At 45.6% G+C, this 21,138-nt stretch overlaps 1 protein-coding gene across 3 annotated transcripts in view; it reads right to left on the reverse strand.

The window, feature by feature from the left end:
• The window catches only part of LRRK1 (leucine rich repeat kinase 1), a 69,600-nt gene that overhangs the window by 9,108 nt on the left and 39,354 nt on the right, over nucleotides 1-21,138 (reverse strand). For all 3 annotated transcript variants that reach the window (XM_088536829.1, XM_010215759.2, XM_010215760.2), the window contains 15 exons: nucleotides 20,271-20,485; nucleotides 18,068-18,232; nucleotides 16,216-16,388; nucleotides 14,610-14,730; nucleotides 14,189-14,348; nucleotides 13,660-13,936; nucleotides 10,413-10,584; nucleotides 8,924-9,087; nucleotides 7,539-7,678; nucleotides 6,183-6,426; nucleotides 4,600-4,766; nucleotides 3,432-3,629; nucleotides 2,519-2,796; nucleotides 2,151-2,345; nucleotides 1,201-1,352 (listed from right to left, as the gene is read on the reverse strand). In XM_088536829.1, coding sequence (XP_088392955.1) covers nucleotides 1,201-1,352; nucleotides 2,151-2,345; nucleotides 2,519-2,796; nucleotides 3,432-3,629; nucleotides 4,600-4,766; nucleotides 6,183-6,426; nucleotides 7,539-7,678; nucleotides 8,924-9,087; nucleotides 10,413-10,584; nucleotides 13,660-13,936; nucleotides 14,189-14,348; nucleotides 14,610-14,730; nucleotides 16,216-16,388; nucleotides 18,068-18,232; nucleotides 20,271-20,485 — 2,821 coding nt within the window. The remainder of the gene's footprint in view (nucleotides 1-1,200; nucleotides 1,353-2,150; nucleotides 2,346-2,518; nucleotides 2,797-3,431; nucleotides 3,630-4,599; nucleotides 4,767-6,182; nucleotides 6,427-7,538; nucleotides 7,679-8,923; nucleotides 9,088-10,412; nucleotides 10,585-13,659; nucleotides 13,937-14,188; nucleotides 14,349-14,609; nucleotides 14,731-16,215; nucleotides 16,389-18,067; nucleotides 18,233-20,270; nucleotides 20,486-21,138) is intronic.

The following is a 21,138-nucleotide window of genomic DNA, read 5'->3' on the forward strand; positions in this document are numbered from 1 at the left end:
TGCTTATTCTCCCAGGGCGCTGCCTCGGTATTCTCTTACTTTAGTGCTTATTCTAGGGCACAAACAAAACAGCACTGTTCTCCCAAATAAGAGCAAAGATCTGTAACCCAACAAAATCATTTACAAATATGACCAATTCTTACATTTGAAACTAAAAGAATTGCATTTGTTTTGAATTTGTGGAAGTTTATTGGGTTTGGGTGTTTGAACAACTGGATATTCACGATCACATCTGTGAGCCCCAGATGTTTTACCAACTGTAGCACAAGCAATTACACATCCTGAAATCTGTCAGATATAAGTAATTTGTTATTCAGCAGTCTCCAGCAATTCAACTGTCCAGTCAGGAAGCAGATTCACTGAGATATATTGCTGTGAATATTTGGATAGCTTCCACGTATTCAAAATACATCTGTGAGTCCCATGTGCTTCACCAGTTTTAGCACGAATAGTTATACTGTCTGCCCAGAATGACTGACCAGGCACCACAAATAGCAAAGCAAACAGCACATGAGCAAATCGCCTACCCTTCCCACTAGGTTAATGCTTACGAATATTGAATACATTAATACAAAAATCCAATCAATTTGTGAATGGCTTCCAAATAAAAAGAGGGCTATAAAAGTCTGCAACATCTATAAAAAGTCTGACTAGCCATGGGCCACATGTGACTGAGCAAAATATCATCATCTCAGACACAGTTTAATAACACTTAAAGCTCATACCTATTCAGTATAACACACATTTTACTGGAAGCCTGGATGTACATGGACCTTCAGGTATGTGGCTAACTCCTGGTGATTTCAATAGGATTTTGGCATGTGCTTAATTGCTCTGCAGAACAGAGATGGACCTGCAGTTTCAATTAGGAAAGACTTAGTGTTAAATGGCCTCATTAGGAAAGGCAGAACACGTCTGTTCTCATGTGCAAATGCTTCGTCCTGTGTGTGTGAATCATTACAGTGCCCTAATCTTCTCCTCATATTAACTGAAGCAGAGTTAAGCTCATTAAATATCCTTTATAAAGCAACCACTGTTCCCAATTAAAGGAGTTTGGGAAAACACTGTTCAGTGTATCCTTGGCATTCATCCAAATTCACTTTCACCTTCTTTACCTCCATCCCAGCAGCATAAGCAAAGACACTGAAGGATTTTTACGCTAATAGAAAAGAAAGAATTTACCAATATGAGGCATCTAACCTGGTGTCTTCCTTGCCATCCCAAAACACCACAGTATACTCCTGTCCTTGGGAGCAGAAGAAGGAAGACTGCTTCCCGCAGGACAGCAGGTACATAAAAGTTGCAAATGTAGGATCTTTCATCTGTCCTACCACAGAAATGGCCAGTGGACGCTGTGGGGGAAAGACATACATCATACAGGCACATGGAAGTCCAGAACAAATAACAGATTAATAATAATAATTATTTATTAACATAGAGAGAGGGAAAATGGGACTCCTATTAAAAAAAGCTTCTGCTACACCCTCAAGTCTGCACCAAATTCTCCGTGCAAATCCAACCTCATTGATTCTTGGCATCCTTTGTATCCTAGATGTTGAAGCTCAAACTTCTTCCTTACTTCCATGGTTTGATCTGCTTTTCTTGTTAACATTTCATCCAGGAATTTCTTCAGCTTTAAGAATTTAGGAAGCTGACCCAGTCCCAAGACACTATCTAGCTATTTGCAAATTGAGCTGACCTCTGTGCAAAGCACAGGAGCTCTGAAACTCCTCAGCGTAATTAATGACAAATACAATACAGCATAAGCCTTTTTTTTCCATGTTTTAAACCCTTTTCCTATCCCCTAACATCACATTTCATAACCTCAGGGTTTCTGAAGTTTTTGTAGTTATATTCACAGCATGCTCCTGTAGCTGTTTCTAGAAACTATGGGTGATGTTTCAGCCTGGTGAAATCAATGGCCTAACTGCTACTGACATCAAGGGACCTTGATGTCAGTCCAGCCGTCTAAGGCCACCAGCCTACCACTGCTCCATTCACAGAAGTTTAAGTCAATGGAAGTAAATAGGCAGCACTCCAGTAGAGGCTTTGGAGCTGCTTTGCTGCACCAGGAGAGACGGGGTGAAGAAGGCTACCATGTCCCATAGCTACGTGCTCAGCAAACACTGGGGGTGAGGGTTGTCCCCTACCTTTTCTGGCTTAGTGTCCCAGCACTCCATCATGAGCGCCTGCAGGCGGTAGAGCTGCACCTCCTCCGGCTGCCCCAGGACAGGACGGATCCCTTTGGAGAGCTTCTTTGCAATCTGCAGCTGGTGCTGTCCCAGCACCGGCCGCTGACCAGACAGCAGCTCATACAGCACCATCCCATAAGAGAACATGTCGACCTAGAGCCAGCACCGGAGAGAAAAGAGCAGATCTCCCTCCGTGGGTGCAATGGAAAGTGAGGAAGGCTGAGGCAGGAGAGCCAGCACTGCCGTGAGCAGGGAACAGAGTCCCACGCAGCAAGCTGGGCCCCGGGGCCATCACCCAGGGGCTGCCCCACCGAAACACCAGGTACCTTTTCATCGTAGACTATGCGAGGCCTGATCTCGGGCGCCTGGTAGCCCGGCGTGCCCTCCACGCCGAGCGCGCCTTCGTGGAACGACTGCCGGGAGATGCCGTAGTCGGAGAGCTTGATGTTGACGTGCTCTTTGACGTCCAGGGACCACACCAAAATATTGTCTGACTTCAGGTCGCAGAAGATGATGTTCTTCTTATGCAGGTAGGCAAGGCCCGTTACTATCTGGTATGCTATTTTGTGGGTCAGCATGTGTCCCAGCGGCACAAAGGATGACCCTGCCAAAGGAACAGCTTGTCTGCAGCTCTTGTAATTGTAACAGATATTTTTTTCCCCTCTCTTCCAAACTCCTAAGCGTTATCTAGCAACCTTTTAAAGCATCACTCACTGCCACAATTTGTAATGACATTGTTCGTGTTACTGTACACACGTCTGACAGTTTCATTATACTCCTAAACTCTCGGGTGGAAATTACTGCTCAACTCAAAGTTGACACAAAGCCAAGGTGCTAAGAAGGTCAGCTGGCCTCACTCTGCCTCGGAATTAGTGTCATTCATTTAACAGTGACAGAAAGACATCTGTCTAGGAGAGAGTCTAGAGCTCCAGATGCCCTTTGTCGGGGGACAGGACAGGATTGGACACAGAATTACACATGCAGCATTAAAGTGAGATGCAGTTCTTATTAAATGGCAGAGAAATTGAAGATTCAGGTTTCCAAAGTAGCTTTGAAAAGCCTGAGCATCAATTTGGACTAGGTTCCCAAAGAAGAGCAGTTCCATCCCTCCCACTTCTCTTAGTAAGGAAAAAAAAAAATCCCCTTCAGCAAATCAAACTGCAGCTTCAGGGTTGGCGACTGTCTGTCACTGCGACAATGCAGGGAGCGAGTTCTCCCGAGGGGAGACCAAGCTTTTACCTTTGGAGTGTTCCGAGAGGACGGTGGTGAGGCTGCCCAGAGGGGCCAGCTCCAGGGCGAAGCACAGCGGGTGGATGCTGATGCCGATGAGGGACACGATGCAGGGGTGCTGCAGCGAGTGCAGCATGCTGGCCTCCTGCCGGAACTCGGAGAAGTTCTTCATGGCGTCCATGGCTCGCAGGTGCTTCAGCATCGTATCTGGCACGACACACACAGCCCTCCTCACTCCCCAGCTGAGAAGCCAAGCTAGAAACTTTGTGGATGGGGGCAATCACTGAGCAAAGGCAGAATCTGGGGCGGTGCTGATAGCAGGGCTTTGGATTGCATTCTTGTGGCGGTGCATGAGCCGCTGGGACATGTCACCTGGATGATTTTGGAAACCCCATGAGGTGCCTTTTAAAGCAGGGGCTCTCTTGGTTTTAGATGTTACACCGCAGACCTGTCAATGGAAAGAATCTTCCCTCCCTTTCCCAGTCACCTTGCCGGCACAGAGGCCATTCCCAGGACTTGCCCCTCTGCCACAGGCCACCAAAGGTAGCTCAGACAAGTAGCCCCACCAGCACTGGTCCTCGTAAGAGGTACCAGCCACTCTGAGAGCAGCTGGCCACAGCACAGAGGTTATGGTACCTTTCCCCTTCATGGACTCAAACCAAGTAAGCCAGGCCCTTTCCCTGCTTCTTCTGGCCACCAGCTGACCCTGTGCTTGACACCAGGCAGATGCAGCATTGTGCCCGGCCCTGCCTGGGTTTGCTGCAGGGTGAGGATTCCCCATTCCCCTTCTGCAGGTGATGGCACAGAATAAATGATTCATTCCAAGGCAGACATGGAAGGCCCTACTGCAAATGCAGACAAACGTGTCCTTCTTATTGCCAACCAATTTGGGAAGCAGAGGCAAGAACTTGCCTCCTACTCCAACCGAGGGCTCTGCCTCTGCCTTGGACCTGCACTGCCAGTGACCACCACCTCCCTCTCTTACAAGTGCTTTTGTGAAGGACTTTTTAAGACTCATCCTCTTCCTCCACAAAGAGACGCCCATTTTGCTACGTATTTCAACACCGTATTTATAAAGCTGTTGCCAGCACTTTTTGGAGAGCGAAAGCTCTTCGGACCTCACTTTTGAGTGCAACCTGCAGAACCGATGCCCAGACAAGGATTCCATGTAATGTACCTGCTGCCGATGTAGGAGAACCCTTGCATTTTTTAATCTGAAATCTCTTCACGGCCACTGGTTTTCCTTGGTATCGTGCCCGATATATAACAGTCCCACTTCCACCCTGGCCAAGAACTTGGTTTTCATTTTCGCTGTATTCCAGTTTGCTATTTTCCAGGAACAGTCTGCCAAAAAGAGATCGGGGCTTTTTAATTAAGAGAAAAGTTTTAAAAGCACTGTAAATTCATGCATTTAATTTGATTTCCACTTTCACAGCTCCCTAACAGGTTCTTGTCTCTTCTGCTGAGAGTACAGGATTACCTAAACTACCCTGGTCATCTCAAGGTACCCTGGCTCATGTTATACGGTGGATTTCTTGGAGAAAAAGTTAACTTGGGCACACAATCCAAAAAGAGATTTTTGATTGAAGCAGTTTATCCTGCAAGAATCAAGCATTATCTGGAAAGCGTACAAGTTCCCTTTCCAAGCAGATGACACAGGTACACAGATTCAGAATACTTATCTGTATGAACTGTTTTTTTGCTTCCTCTACCTCCTGTCCCTCTCTCTTCTTCTGAGGTAAGACAGGATATTTATGAAAAGCTCCCTACTCTGAGATCTGATTATTCAAACCCATTTACTGTTCCCAGGCTGCAATTTATCATTTCCCCATTGTTCCTCAAACTCCTTTTACAGTCACTCATACTCAAAGCATCTCCACTTGCCTTGTACTTAAATCTACAGGAGATAATGCTCCAAGGAGGGTCAGCACGACGAGCCACGAGGGTGTTCGCCCAGAGCGGCTATTAAAACCACTCTGCAAATGGAAGGGTGACTGTTAGCGCTTCGCTTTGGTGGCCACACCAAACGTGTGGCCAGTGCACAAAGTCCTGCTGGCAGCTCAGAGGACGCGGTTTAGTCCAGAGGTCTCGCAGCTCGGCACCGGCCCAAAGGCCTCTGAGCTGGAGTGCACAGGAAGGGACACGGGTCTGCTGTCCCGCTGGGGTCAGGAAGCCTCTCTACATGCCAAGCAATAGGGGGTACAAGAGGAAATTCCTCCAGCAAATGCACTTAATCAGCTTAAGACTTGGCAGTGCTGCTGCAGGGACAGAAGAGCTGCCGCGCTGGTTAGGACGGCCGCTCTGCTCCGTATGTGACGGCCTCAATCCCAGTGTGTGCTCTTAGCTGCACCAACCTAAAGGCTTTTCAAAACTAAAGGTGATTTCAGTGCCCATCCTGTTGCGACACAACAGCAAAGTGTTTTTGCTGGTGCTGTATATCCAAACTATATCCTAATATCCTAATTACGGCATAACTGGAATCCCAGGAAGACTCCAACTACAGAAAACTGTGGGCAGACTATGTTATACTGGGCAGTGCTGGACAGTGATGGCTTTCACATTGTGCCACAGTGATCTCAGACACCACAAAATGATGTCTTGGATTGGCACACGGCAACTGCCGACGCAAGAGAGGAGTGAGGTTTGGGATGGGCTGTCAGAGCCTGGAATGAGTCTGTTCCTCTAGCAGAAATGACTTAAAAGAAAACCAAAAGAATTGTCTACACTAAAATTCAACCAAAGGCTGCCAGATAACATTACCTGGCAGGAAAATCTGTCATGAAGAGCTCTGGAACAAGCTCCTGAAGAGAAACAGGGACCTCGGGGTGGTTGGGACACGTGATGCAGTCCAGCTCTATGGCAGTGAGGACACAGTCCTCCATGTTGAAGTACTGCGCGTCCTCCGCCTTCTCGCCGCTCTCCTCCGGCCTGGAAGCGGCGCAGATGTGGCAGGGCACGTACTGCTCCATCAGCAGCGTGCCGTCGCTCTCCGTGGCCGTGAGGGCTTGAAAACAAACAAGCAAACAGAAAACGTAGCGCGCACAACGCCTAGAGCACTCAAATACCTGCAGTCACTACCGGGATGCACTACATGAAACAGCCCGACAAGGAGCACAGCAGCTTTCCCTAATGTACTGGCTAGGATAACTAAAAAGCTGTTTGCAAACGATGCACAGACGGCAGGGACATGACTGAAGAGACAGTGCTGTTGACAGGAACTCGAATACCACCAAGACCAAACCTTTGGAACATTCCCTTTGGGACTCTGGGTAATGGTGCAGCGACAGGTTCCATTAAACGCCTGCAATTAAGTGGGGAGAACCCAGGCCAAACCTTTGAAGTTATGACCCTTTTCAAGCCTCACTGATTAATATTATCTTTATTTTAATCCAAAGGCAAATAAAATTTGTCTTCATAAAGTATATAAAATGATTATGTGAGAACGTACCACTGCCTCCTCAAAAGAACCTCTGACACAAGAGATTTTGGCATAGTTTCCTAGGCTCATGTGGGATGACAAAGAACACTTCAGAATTTGTTTTGTTTTTTTTAAAAAAAAGTGTGTTTGGGGTTGCAAATTGCCCACTGGGTAACAGCAGGATCTCTGCTGATCGCAGTATAAACAACTGGTGGAGTCAAGGAAGTTACATTGGCACAGAGTTCTTGGTATCATACTCAGTCACGCCTCTCACATACCAATTTTATAAATTACAGGGTGTTAGAAATGGCAATTTATGGGTAAAACGCTGATCCCAGCTAGTGCCAAAATAAGTTTTGTCACTAAGAGACAGTGCCAAGTAGTTTGGGCCAAATCCTACCCTGAATATGAGCGCTGGAAGAGCCTGTCTTGGATTTCCATAGAAGCAGGTCCAGTTTGCCCTGTGTTTGCTGTGACTGAAAGACTGAAAGACACAATGTCTAGACTGAGGTGTGTTGGCAAAGAACGCTGCTCTGTCTGCACGTTATCAGCTTTTCTCAAACTTTATTGGCTTGAGACTGTAAGGTCCTAAGGCATCTTCATTTGCCTCACAATACTGTGCACCTGGAGAGCCTCATCAAAGGACCTTCTGTTAAAAAGACACAGTACTGCACAGAAAATCACACCAGTCCTCTTACCAGGAAACCACTGGTCTATCAAAGAGTTGACATGATCTGTGATGAACGCCATTGCTGAAAAATCTCTCACTTCTGACTGGCAAATGATTTTAATGCCACCACTTTTTTTCTTCTTCCAGTTCACATCGGAAGACTCCACGCTGTGAAAGGAAGCCACAAGAAAGCCAAATGAAGCCTTTGTGAAGTACTCGTGTCAGCAAACCTCCTTATCTCAGACATCCTGAGTTACAAAATTCCTTGTAGGTTATAAATAATCAAAATTGAAAGCAACCCAGCTTGGAAGGTGATTTTCAATCACCTGCAAGTCACCTGCAATCACCTGCAGTCTATTCTGCAGATCACCTTGTCTTGCACAGAAGTGCTGGTTGGTCACGACGGGTAAGCAGCACAGATGATTAAAGCAACAGAAAATGCTGCCCTCAATAAGGTGGATGGAGAGTGTTTTGACAGAAAAGTCATGTCCAAAGAGATGGGAGGGTGAAGAATTTTTTTAGTTGGTAACAAAATTCCTGACAAATAATTAAAGTAAATATTTGGGAAAAAAAAATGTAGTTTTAACCCTTTTTGCGTAATTTCCACAAAGAAACATGCCTTTGTTTAAAAAAAAAAAAAAAAAAAAAAAAGATTCTATGACTCCCTGTAGCCTAGTGCACGGGGAAGTAAAGTAGGACTGCAGGCATGGTCCAGAATTCAGGGTTCGGGCACAGGACCAAGGCTCTGCTGAGCTGCAGACTGCCCGAGTGGACTCAGGAGAGCCACCAGGCCCTGCCACTCTCCAACCACATGGCACTAGTGATTGCTCCTTATCTTGCCTGGGACTGGAAGAGTAAATATGCCTGCAGATACTACAGAGATTAAGGTCTGTTAAGTCGCCAGCTACTCTGTGTTTGTGAAAGAACATGGATGGATTTTTCTCAAGCGTGCGGCCAGCAGTCCACTACCTTGTCAGCTTCAGCTTTAGACCATAGCCCCTATCACACAGGGCAGGGCGCCACAAAGTCACCTCCACTGATCTGGATTGCTGCCGTAGAGTGGAAATTCAACAAGCAATGCTTTCACCTAAGGACCTGTTTTCACGTGAAGATGCACGATTACACCCTGACAAAGAGCTCTGCTGTGAATATTGCTGTCTTTTGTCAGACCTCTTTACATTCGTGACTGCAATAACAGATACAGTTGATAAATTCAAAACTGCCAAACAATCCCTTATTCATCGTCATTGTCCCGAGTTGTCACCAGATGAGCTATTTCTAGCAGAAGAGCCTCCCCTTCTACTGAGGGTGAGCATACAGCATGAGTCAGGCCCATTCATCTCCATTCAGATGACGTGTTCCATGCACTTTATCAGTCCCCTGTAACACATGCTGCATACGAACACGAATTACCTAAGATAGCCTCCATCAAAGGTAACGAACAGACCTTCCTGCCAGTAAACAGTGTGAGTCCTTTTGACTCGGAACGTGCTGCAGCGGTTTCTCTGGGTGCCTGTGAAGCTGTAGATGGTCACCTTTTTGTTTCGTGTCTTGGTGTTCTTCTTGTTTTCAAAAAGCTGAAATAAGCAGAAAAGCATAATAATAAATTACAGAGATTTCTCACGCGGACATTATTTTGAGAAAAAAAACCAAATGGTGACTTTTGCTGGCTTTCATCGATACTATTGTAGCTTTTCCACTAAAACAACCAGCACTCATGAGTTTTGTGATGGCATGAAAATACATGAACAGTTGTTTTTACAGAGTGAAAATATTTCCATCCAACTCAAAAGGCAACAATACCATGCCAGTAAACAGACTGATTACTGGGGGTATTTGTTACATTAATTATTAATGTGCAAAATTTATATAAGCCCTAAGAAGAGTTAAATCCTTCAGTGACTTCTTCACTTGTCTGCAACGGAGAGCTAACTTTTCCACATATTTTAGTAGTAGGAGGATGGCTTTTTCTCTAAGATATTCTCATAATGCAGGATACATTTTTGCTTTTAAACCAAAGACATAATCTGCAGAATTCCACTGTTGTCATTGCTCTAATGCAATGTCTGCAGACTTGGTTTGATGCCTGCAGCACTTTCCATTCACTTCAGTGGGGAGTGGATGAGGTCCCTAGCAAAGGTGCTCTAGGGTCATGTAGTGTCCATGAGGAGCTAAGCAAGAGACTGCCAAGACAGCCTTTTAACCCAGGTAAAAACAAGTATCATGTTTTCAGTGTTCTGTACATCAGTGACAGAGCACAGTTTACATGAATGACTGTTAAGGAGATACACAGGAGAATCAGAAACATTTTCTAAGTTTTTATCACGGTTTCCAGCAGAGCTATGTTTTCAGATACAAACTGCTTCTGCAAAAAAAGAATTGTTCCTAGCAACAACAAAATCCACCTGGCTTCCATGAGCTTACAAATACTATTTTAATGATATGCATATCATCTGCACTAATAGGGTGCCTGCTCACACTCGTTATCCCATTAAGGCAACAGTCTCATAATTTTCTTCTAATTTAAACCCACACAGATGCAGATAGTGGCCCCTGGGCCACGGGAACACTGTCACGGACAAGAGCTGCAGGCAGAGCTCCAATTACAAATAATTGGAAGATGCTTGGTGTGCTGAGCCATTCCAGGGAATTGTGTTATAAGGGGGTTACAGAGAACCTAGGCTTTCTTCTCCAGTGTCAATTTATCTTTCTAAATGACACTTACTGCGAACATAAAATCAGCTTTTGATTGTGGAGACTCATCTCTCCCTGTTTACAGAAATAATGCTACTGAAGTCTGTGACTGAAGCCAGCTGGATGTGAAGAGACACCCATTTCCCCAGTTAGCAAACAGCAACCTTATCCATCTTCCCTGGCTCGCAGAGAGCTACCTGGAGCATACCTGGAGGTCCATCTCCGCCAGGCTGATTAACATTCGGGCTATGAATCTTTGCCAAAAGCCAACTGGGACGAAACTCATCTTGAAGACCCTTTGGACTGTGTTTGTGGTCTGGTGGCAGAAGCCGTGGATATCTAAAGCAGGCTTGGTAGGCAGCAGATGTGGGAGGAGGTAGCTGAAACAAATCAAATTAAACAGCAAAAACTTTAGCTATGGATTGTAACAGCAAGCACCTTGATACAAGCTAATAAGTCAAGTCAGTCTCCAAAGAGATTTTTAACGGCATAGCCTTCTGCACGTATAAAAGCTTTTAGACTTAAGCCACTGGAGCAATACACGGAGAAGCTCATTTATACTACAGAAGCAAGCAGAGGCAAATGATGCATTAAATACGTCCAGGACTATTGGACAGTGCTAAAATTGATGTAATGGGAAGGACATTTGTGTAATCACAAATTAAATGCATTAAAATATAGGAGTCATTGGAACAGCTGTGGTGTTAGGACCCATTGAGACTCGCATCTGCGCTCTGTCTGCAAGTGGAGAACTACAGCTGTGCTCCTAAGTGCAACAGGAGGTAAATGCAAAAGCCACATACAGCAGCACAGCTCCGCTAAGCCCCGAAGACGGCGCGAGGAGTGTCGTGGGAGGCAGGAATGAGACAGCTACGGGCTGCTGCGACCGCGCTGCTCTGGCCCTCGTCCCAGCCCCGGCGTGACGGAGAGCCCTGACGGGTCAGTGCAGCAGCATTCCCACCGTATCCAGCTGCAGCGGAAGGATTCCCAGCCGCATCCCTCCCAGTTCCCTTGGGCAAGGGCTTGCTTTGCCAGGTCAAGATACCACTTGTCTCAGAGGGGTCTCCTCCTGCAGCCGGGTATCGATCCAGCAGCGGACGTTTGCCCAGGTGGGGAAGGGGAGACTCGGTGCTATTTGAGTCTGACCGATCAGAAGCAGCAGAGCGATGTTAGTACAGAGGACCACAGTTTCCAAATCATTCTCAGATCTCTGAGTAAGCACTGAATATTCATTTGTCCTGGTCCTGAGCATTTGGGAAGCTAAAACTCACTGGAAGACGAGACCTGTTTTGAAAACTATGAGCTTACAGCTTTCGACACCTGCCAATGCATCCCAAAACAGTGGTATTCATACCAAATGCATTCCAAGATGCTTATACGATGGCAAGTCAATCCAAATGGTATTTGGCTGTAAGAAGAAACGCTGCTGCTTTATCAGTGTTGAGCCTGAGAAAATTTGTCAGCATGTGGGCCTCATCTTTGATGGGCATAATGACAGCAGAGGGGCAAATAGCCAAGGAACTTGACCAAAATAACGGTGAGGTGATAGCAGCAGCAGGAACTAGATGCTCAACTAGAACTAATGTTGGGTCCAAATCCAATGTTTTAAGCCGTGTATCACGTTCTCTCTCCAGCAGCTGCAGTACTCTCTAAAACCTGAAAAATCAGCTCAAAAAACCTGCCATCAGCAGGCAACAGCTCTCTCCATCTGCCACAGTCCATAAAGTCTGATGACATTTTACACGATCAAATTATTCATTCCCTAAAACATCTTTGGAATCTAAAACTGATAAAAAATTCTCTTCACTTACAAATTACAGTAAGAATGATCATACTTTCAGCCCTACTTTAACATGTAGGATAAAGCTGATTCACATTCCCCATAGTTGGAAACGCACAGCAGAGCAAGCTACACGTACCTGCTCCAAAAAGCAGTGGATGCATCGTGCGATTCCCAATAATATTTTCCCAGCCCATCTAAGAAAGGGTCTGAGAAGATAAGAAGTAAAAAGGCCATCGAGGCCTTGTGGACCTCAAGCATATAAAGGTTTACAATGCAGATGGAGATTCGATGCTCTTGAACAACAGCCAATGCAAATTTTGAAAATATGTGAAACATGCCCCCATCCACCCTTTCAGGACAGAAACTGGCAGCTGCTTCCTCTACCGATTGCACAGAAACCCTGTCTGGCAAACTAGACAATAATTGCAGGCGCACAATAACAAATAGCTGCTGTGTTTCTGGGTAGTACATTAAATTAATCCAACCTGCTAGAGCTGCAGTCCATCAGTGGGAAGAATAATCTGTTAATGTGGCTTGGATGGCACAAAAAAAAATGTTTCCTTGTTCCTGAGGCACTGACAATGTAATTGCCTCAAAGAAAAACGGCAGATAGCAACAAGGAGTCGAAAAGGCAGTTTGGCCTAAGCAGAAACATTGCTGCTTTATCTGTGTTAAGCCTGAGAAAATTTGTTGGCATCCGGGACTGGATAAGTGACAGGCATAATGACAGCACGGAGAATGCTGCACTTGTGCTGGCATTCAGCGTTCCCGAGAGGCTCCGAGCGATGCCGCCGTGTCCTGGAAGGGCGAGGAAGCGAAATGCAAATGCTGCATGAAAAGCACACCACGACGACTGTTTCACCATCAACCCAACAACAGGCGGTCGCCAAGCAGATGGAAAGAGAAAAATAGCAGGGAACTCGTCCCAGAGGAAAAGCCAATGGAGTCTGAGGGAGGTGGATTCATTACCATTTAGGAGAATGAGGTTTCCCTAGACAATTTCTGGGAAAACTATTGATCAGTACCTTTGGGAGAGGCTTACAAATAAGAAAATCATATTGCTATTTAAGCTATACTGCCCTGGTCTCCCTAGAAATAAACTACTACTGCTTTCTGGGCTGACATAATTATTGACTGTGCACAGTTTTCTGCCATACTCCAGAGCAAGAATCTTTTATTGGAAGCAGATGTCTCCAGCCCATCTATGTTTGGAGTGCAGTGCAGCTCACATCCTCTCCCAGCTGCAGCTACACCCATGGAGCAACTACAGCTTCACCTGCTCATTGCCACATCCCTGCGGTGTCACCGTCCCCCACGCGGCCTGCCAAGCCAGTCACTCTGGCACCAAATTTTACACTCCCAGACAAAACGCACTGAGGTGGCTCCTTTAGAAAATTTTCAAGCTAGCCCAGCACATCTGCAGCACAGGATGCTCACGCCAGCCTTTCCATGCAGAAGGAAATGCAGCCCAAATGGAGGAGCCTCTTCTGTTATATATATTTCTGTTAAATAATGTATAACTATATATATAATATATATATATAAATAAAACTTTTGCTCATAGCAAGACCCTTGTTGAGAGAGCTGCTTCCAAAGACAAAGCTTATTAAGAGCCATTAATTGTTTTTCCGTTTTTCTCCAGTCTGTCGAACATCTCTAATTGTCAGCCTACCTGTTATTAGCTACTGGCAATGCAATCTCAAACTTGGCCAAGAACTGGAAATACTGCTCTTCCGTTTGCTCAGTGAAACCCGTCCCAACCAGCAGCATCCTGAGATCCTCTGCTCTGATGACACCGTTCTTCGCCACCGACTTGGAGCTCTTGATGTTGAAAATCCTCTGCAGACACTCAGAGAGCCAGACTGGGTCAAGGAAGTAGAGGTTCCTCAGGCCATGGCTTGTGTCTGGGAAGTGCAGCAGTGTACCCGTTTCTATGAGAAAATTAATTGCTGCAAAAAGTAAAAACAGACAAAAAGAATAATAGATCAGCATCAGGATGCCACGGTGTGGTTGGGAGAGACTAGAAGATAATCTTGACAGCGTTATCTAGATGATATATAGCCTGGCCCTCCTCTGGCCACCCTTTGGAGAATAGCTGTCCCTGACTCCTACACAGCAGAGCCTCTGTATCAGCCTCTTAAAAAAAAAAATCCCAACTGGTCACACACACTAATTTCCAAGACATTAGTGCTCTGACCTACCAGTTTGCAAGTCTTCGTAATCTTTGATATCATTTCCTGGGGTTTGCTCAATCATCAGCTCTATTTGTCTGTCCGTTAAATACTGTACATCATCATTCTGACTTCTCTTACGCTGCTCTGCAAGGACAGCTTCTTGAAGACTAAGGTAACTTCTGGGTATCTGCAAGCCATGTTAGGAAAACAGCAGGATCAGTTTCCAACAGCAATCACCCTGCCAGTGACTATGTGGCTAAGGCATCTCCCTCTTCATAGGCATCCCACAGTGCTGACTTTTTTCCAAAGCCAGACAGCTATTTTATAGGCTTTACACACCTCCAGTGGCAGCAGCAGCAACTCCTGAAGTTTACTTCCCTATCCAAACCCAAGCCAAAAACATCCCCCGCCTTTCATGAGTATCACCACCAGAAAGCACAGTCCTCACCAATCTCCCTGCGAGCTTCTGCGAGCAAATTGAGCTGCCGACATCCTTCATGTTGCACGTGACATGAAAAATCAGCTGGCGGAGCCCATCGAGGCCTTCCAGAGTTTTACAGGAGAGCTCACTGCAAAAGACACGCAGGGGTGGGTGTTATCAAACCTTATCGGTGCATTGGCTTCCTTTCCAGGCTTTTTCTTGTCAGTGATTTTAAATTTCCTGTGCCAGATGAATGGGAGGAAAGTTCTCAGTGAGAATTTTTGGCCTGGGAGGAAGAAATGGAGAAGCCTGGAGAAGATATACTGGCCAACTCTGCTTGGAGAAGCAGAGAAGATATACTGGCCAATATATATATATGTATATATATATATATCTGGAGAAGATATACTGGCCAACTCTTTCATTCACTGCACACAGCTCTGGGGGGTTCTGTGGCAGAGGGAGTGAAGGCATCAGGCCGAGGCCCTTCCTCGCTGTGCACAGACCCCATCCTGGATGAGGCTGCAGGAAGCAGGGGGACGCTGTGCTCCAGCCCTCGCTGGAGACGAGGCCGGTTCTGCAGCCCCGGATCAAAGCGATGCGATGATGACTAACAGCCACCTTTTTCCACCCTCAATCTGCTGGATCCTGCGATGTGGGAATTGATGCTTAGATCCTAAAAGCTGGCCTTCATCATCTGTCTAAGCTAAAACCCCGCTCTCTCCAACTCCTACTATTTCTGGCCTTTTTGTTGGCTGCATAAGACAGTTCTCTTCCGCTTTTCCCAACAAAGGGTCTTTCTCACCGATCCCACACATGTTCCTGTGGCAGAGGGAGAACCACATTTCAAAGAAACAGCTTTTATGTTAAAGGCAGCCTCGGGGGCTGGGGGAAACACGCGCTCGTGCACGGGGATGCCGGAGCAGCCTGGCTGCTCAGAGCTCTGCTCAGAGGAGCCCCATCCTGACACACAACAGGGAGCGAAAGAGATGGTCCGTGGTAAGCCTGGGAAGGAAGAGGCAGGAAACAAGGCACATGGAGAGGTGGAAAAGGGAAACGTGCAGGACATGAAGCAAAATGCCCTGGAGAAAGAATGAGCGAGATGCCCATAGTGACGGGTAAAGGTGTACGAGGAGCATGAACTTACGCCAACCAGCCTCCTGGACTGTCCCTGCCTCCCACCCTGCTAACACAACCACATCCTGCACCTCGGGCACTGAGATATCCCCATGCAGCCCCTTCACACCAAACCCTGCGGCATCCGCCCTACAACAGTCATATCTTTTGTTTTTTAAGTTTTGCAGTATTAATTTTTCAATCTACAGGTCCTCTCCCTCAAAGTTAATTAATAAACTGTATCACTATTCAGTAAGAAGGCTGAGCACAGCAGAAGCACTGAAGCAGGCTGGCCAAGGCCATGACTTCAAGAGCTTCTAGCTTGCAGACCCAGGCTGACCTCCAAGCTATGCTAAACTTCCCTCTAATTATGTTATTTCTTGATTAAAAAGGGATGAAATGCAACACAGAAGAGTCTTTTAATTAGCTCTGTTGCCAAGGAAATTGGGCGTTAGAAAACTATGAACATTAAGGCGACATAAAATAGAATGAGCTTTGTAAGGGCACAACTACTCACTGCAGGTGCTTGAATGTGATGTCTGGGAAGCCGGTTGCTCTGGATCCAGAGGGAGATCGACAGAGAGCCAAGACGTACGCTCTCAGGGTTGCTATCCTCTCAACACGGAATTTTGTTTCAATTAAATCAAGGTGTGTTCCTACCACCAGCACCGCCGAATTTGGAGCTTTGGCCTGCAAGGGCAAACACTGACTATGACCTAATCCAAACTACATCACGGTAAATTCAGCAAGGACATGTGAAAAGCACAGTATTCAAGACAGGGAAATTACATATATGCATATAGAATGGGGGCAGTCTGGCTTAGTAGCTTGACAACAGCAAAAAGCGATTTGGGGTATTATAAAACTTCTCCTACTGAATACGACTCAATAACCTGTTGCTACTGCAGATGAGATAACTGTCAGTTTGGGCTTATTATGTAAGGGCTCAACATAAAGGGAGCTACCATGAGGTATTAAGTTTTCAAGCATCAGCTTGGAAACACGACGGGAACATGGGAAACATGCTCAAGGCAAAAAGAACCGCAGCTTGATCTGTACACAGAGGATCCAACTTTGATATTCTCAAAAATAGATTAACATACAACGGTGGTGGTGCTCTGGAATGGATACCGAGGTACAATGTTTTTCACTGAGGTATATGGAGAAGTAAGATAAACTGCTAGAAATGTCAAAACCTACTTAATCCTGAATCACTGCAAAGGAATGGATTAGCTGATCTTGTGGTTTCTTCCAATCCCTCCATGATTCTATTAAAGGATTGGAAAGTATCCAGATTGCAGGGAGCATGCTGCCAAATGCAATGGGATTGCACAGGCTTTAAGCGGAGATCAGCCTGAGGATCCAAATCACTTTGAACATAGCAGAAAATTCAGATGCAGCAGTATTTGTTTATTTGCATCCAATCCAGTTCTCAGTTATGATGCTCACTGCAATCTGAATGACGTCAAACTCCTGCAAAGCCTGGAGCGACCAGGGCCCAACCAGCCCAATTTTCTGTCCGAAGTCTAACAAGAAATATAGGCATGGGGTAAGCAGCCAGTGATTTCCCCTGGAATAATCTCCCAGTATGAATCTCTGTGTCTCTTTCTTTGTTTTACACTACTATGTTTCTTGAGATTATGGGAAACAGGTGCACCATGCGCTTATGAAATACCGCAACGATGTTTTTTGTTTTGTTACTCAGTCTGGGATTTTGATTGCTGCTGAATATTTAGCTAACTTTTTTATAATGCCAGAATGTCTTTTCTTAGAAACACTGGTTTAGAGCCCATGGCTGCATATATAATATCAGGATTCATTTCAAATAATGAATATCATTATAAAAAATGATGAATATTGTGTTGTTAAAAAAAAAAAAGAAAAGGGGCGGGGGGGAAAGAAACAAGCAGCACCAAAGAACTCACTGCAGTTCTGACTCTCAGTTGAAAGCTGGCCAGGAGCCACACCTGGTTATTCGAATATAAAGTGTTAAAAACAACCTCTAGACTAACATGCATCTAAGCCACACAAGAAAGAAAATGCTTTAAACCCCCCTCAGAGCACAGTGTGGTCAAATACTAATTCCAAAATAAGTATGTTCAGCCTTACTTAGCAAGGGTTTATAAATCCCCTTTTGTTTCATTTTCTGATGTGTGTGCGAAGGAGAACAAAGCAAATGATAAATTGAAACCATTAAATATAGCAACACGCCTACAGCAGAATGAAAAATTAATTCCAAAAGCTATGCAAAATTCATAGATTGTGGAGTTTTGAAAGACAAGCCAAAAAGATTCTATAATATCCCCTGATGATGTACGGGATTATTACTTAATAACAATATATTCTGGAGCCCACCAGAGACTTCTTACCTCAATGTTCAGCAACCAGAACTGTAAGTTTGCAACAGCTTCTTCCCCCAGTGCCAAGTTCCATACAACTATGTACAATGCTTTGTCTGTGAAGAAACACTGATTGACTGTAGCCATGCTCGCCGGGCCTCCGATATCCCAGACGTTGAACTCCACTGAATCAACCTACTTAGACAAAGAGAAGTGTTCAAATCAAACGGTTGCAGTAAATCACGGGGAGATAATAGCTGAAGCATAAACCTACGCCTGCATAATGTATGATACAAGAAGGGTTTCAATGTCCTAATTGTGCCTCCAGGAAAGAAAAATCAACAAGCAATTGTTAAGCACGGCTACCACTTCCCCACAGGAAATCAAGACTAATTACTTGCTGCTAAAATGATAGAGGTGCCCTTGATGCTGGTAAATCTCCAGTTAATGCCATGGATTCTGCAGAACAAACAGAAGTCTCATTCTGAGCCCTGTGTTTCACTATGTCCTGAATAGGAGCAGCTTCTTCCTTGCCCGTGGCACGTTCGGCAGGAGCGCTGCAGGCGACAGGGAACAGAAACCACTGCCCCAGTCCAGCCCCAGCTGAGCCAAACACACCCAAGATGCTTGGGAGGCTTCTTGTGCCTTTTGCAAACACTGTCTGGATGCATTTGGAAGCCACCAACGTTATACGCGCCACACCAGAGATGGGCCAGAGTTAAGTTCCTCTGTGACTGAGATGCTCCCGTTTTCAGTGTACTGTGTGAATGCAGGAGGCTACACCTTAGCTCAGGTTCTCTCCCAAGTTTCTCAGCACCTGCTCCTCAGCACAGCCTCACAGCAGCAGCAGGAGGAAACACGGCTCCCAACTGAAATGGTATCCAGGTTCCTGGTTTTGCAGTAGGAAGCACCACGTTCCTTGTACCCGAGTCATTTGGCCCTGGGGGGACTGGTTGGGCAGGAAGCCAAACTGACCTCCAGGGACCTTCCCCAGAGCATCACGTACCACCAAGCAGACCCTGTTTACCAGCCCAAGTGCCACCTGACCCAACAGGACAAGCTGCCCAGTGAGATTTCAGCAAGAAGTTAAATATCCCACTTAGGCTCTCATCTCCTAGCACAATCCCAGTCTGAAGCCTCACAGGAACAGCTGAAAATTTCCATTTTGTTAAACCAAGCCCTAACTAGCACCAGGGCAGCCTTGCTCATCCAAGAACTACATGTGGGTTCTTGTATAGAGAGACAGACTCCAAGGTAGGGACAAAGCCCATTCAGCCTCTTGGCTGTACCTCTTGATCCCAATCCAGGTTTACGATGCTGTCTAGGTTCTTATTTTATTCAACTGCTCTTCAATAAAAAACACACAATTCCCTTTGCCCACAAAAGTCATCTCTTTAGACAGTTAGGCTCTGCTTTCTCTTTTTCTTTCTCTCTCTGGCCTGGCACTCTTCACTAGAGAATAGCTGAACTCAGCAGGCTTCTCCTTCCCTTCCAGAACAGCCTGGTGGCCGTGGCTTTCATCCGGGAAGGGAGAGCCATGGGCCTGCACACCCCCAGCTCCAACAAAAGTCCTGGACCAAATCTGCATGCCCCAATCCCTGTGTTATTACGCAGGCAGTGGACAGGGCCACCTACACGCTTGAATTAAATCAATACTGCCCAAATGAGTTCAGTATGGGCTGACGCACACCCTGGATGAGCTGCCTGGGATTTGGGTTTTTAAGGTATGCCTTGGATATCCCTGAATCACAGCAGAGCTCAGGCATCTAACTCCCACTCACCTTCCTGGCCTAGGACAGTTCTGACATGGAGGCCGTGTAGGTTTAGGTACCGATATCCTATTTTCCAGCCCCAAATGAAGGGACAATCCATTGGTTGGTGCTTTAGAGAAGCTGATTTGAAACATGCTCTCAGACTCAGTGTCCAAAAACCACCCAAGCTGGGACTTAGCCAGAATTTAAGCAATCTCCATATGACTTTTGCTCTTTAGGATCCAAAGTCAAATTTGAATACTGAGGAAAACAGACCTGTCCTCTATAACCAACTGGAAAGATCAGAGGAATCGTGGCAGGTCTAAACATCCTTTGCTTGTAAGACCTGGTAACAGGTAAAGGAAACTTTTTTTTTTTTTTTTTTTTTTTTTTGTAAAAGGTCAGGCAATTTCAGCCCAAAAGGGACACCTCAGGGCTTAAACACTTCCATTGGGGCTAAGCATCTTAAGGCTGTTTTTCACCTTTGCCTTGTGTCCTACTGGCTTGGGGAGCTCCCACTTTGTCGTACGGATGGTGGCATCACTGTGCATCATCTGAGGGACTTTTCCAGTTTGCAGGATCTCAATCAGCGTCGACTTTCCCTGTCGCGGGGGACCGATGACGATCATCTTCATCAGTTTGCACTTCTCTGCTTTGCGTAACTGTGCTCGTAAATACGCCAGCATAGTTTTAGGGCCTGGCGGGGGGAAGTGAACAGGTTTTATCCATGGTTTGCACAAAATCTACTGCAGAAAACACATCAGCTGAATTAATATTTTCCCTGCAGCTTCACTGTGGGCTGGGACGACCCAGAGAATAAACAAAGAAACCTCCAGTGGACGGACCTGAGACAGAGACCCCAGAAGAAGGTCAGTGCTCCAAGAGACTACAATGAAGCACTGTAAGGAGAAACAAATGCTGCAGCTCCTACTCTTCAGAAGCTCAAAGGAAACATAAAAAACTAATTTAGTATTGGAAAATACTCAGTTTTTCCTTCTACTTTCATGTTTCTAGTTAAAATTAGATTTAGGCTTCAACAGTTTGCTGGAGAAGGAATAATTGCTAATAACTTTATTCCCGCATGATTTTCTTATTAAAACACATAAAAAAAGAAGACTGTATTGTAACAGATCCAAAAACCTAACAGCTTTCAACAAAGTCACTGCAGTGCGACTTCGACTGCTGCTCCAAACACTTGAGTCTTCAGAAGAACTGTCTAAATTACACACATTCAGAAAGCAAACTTTATCCAGCATTTATCCAGCATTTATCCAGAATTTATCCAGCATGCATGCTGCAAATAAAATATTGCATTTATAGGTCATCATTTTAACATGGGATCTATCTTAA

Source organism: Tinamus guttatus, unplaced genomic scaffold, assembly GCF_059628265.1.
Source record: "Tinamus guttatus ecotype Peru unplaced genomic scaffold, ASM5962826v1 Tinamus_guttatus_pri_ptg000004l, whole genome shotgun sequence".
Taxonomy (NCBI): Eukaryota; Metazoa; Chordata; class Aves; order Tinamiformes; family Tinamidae; genus Tinamus; species Tinamus guttatus.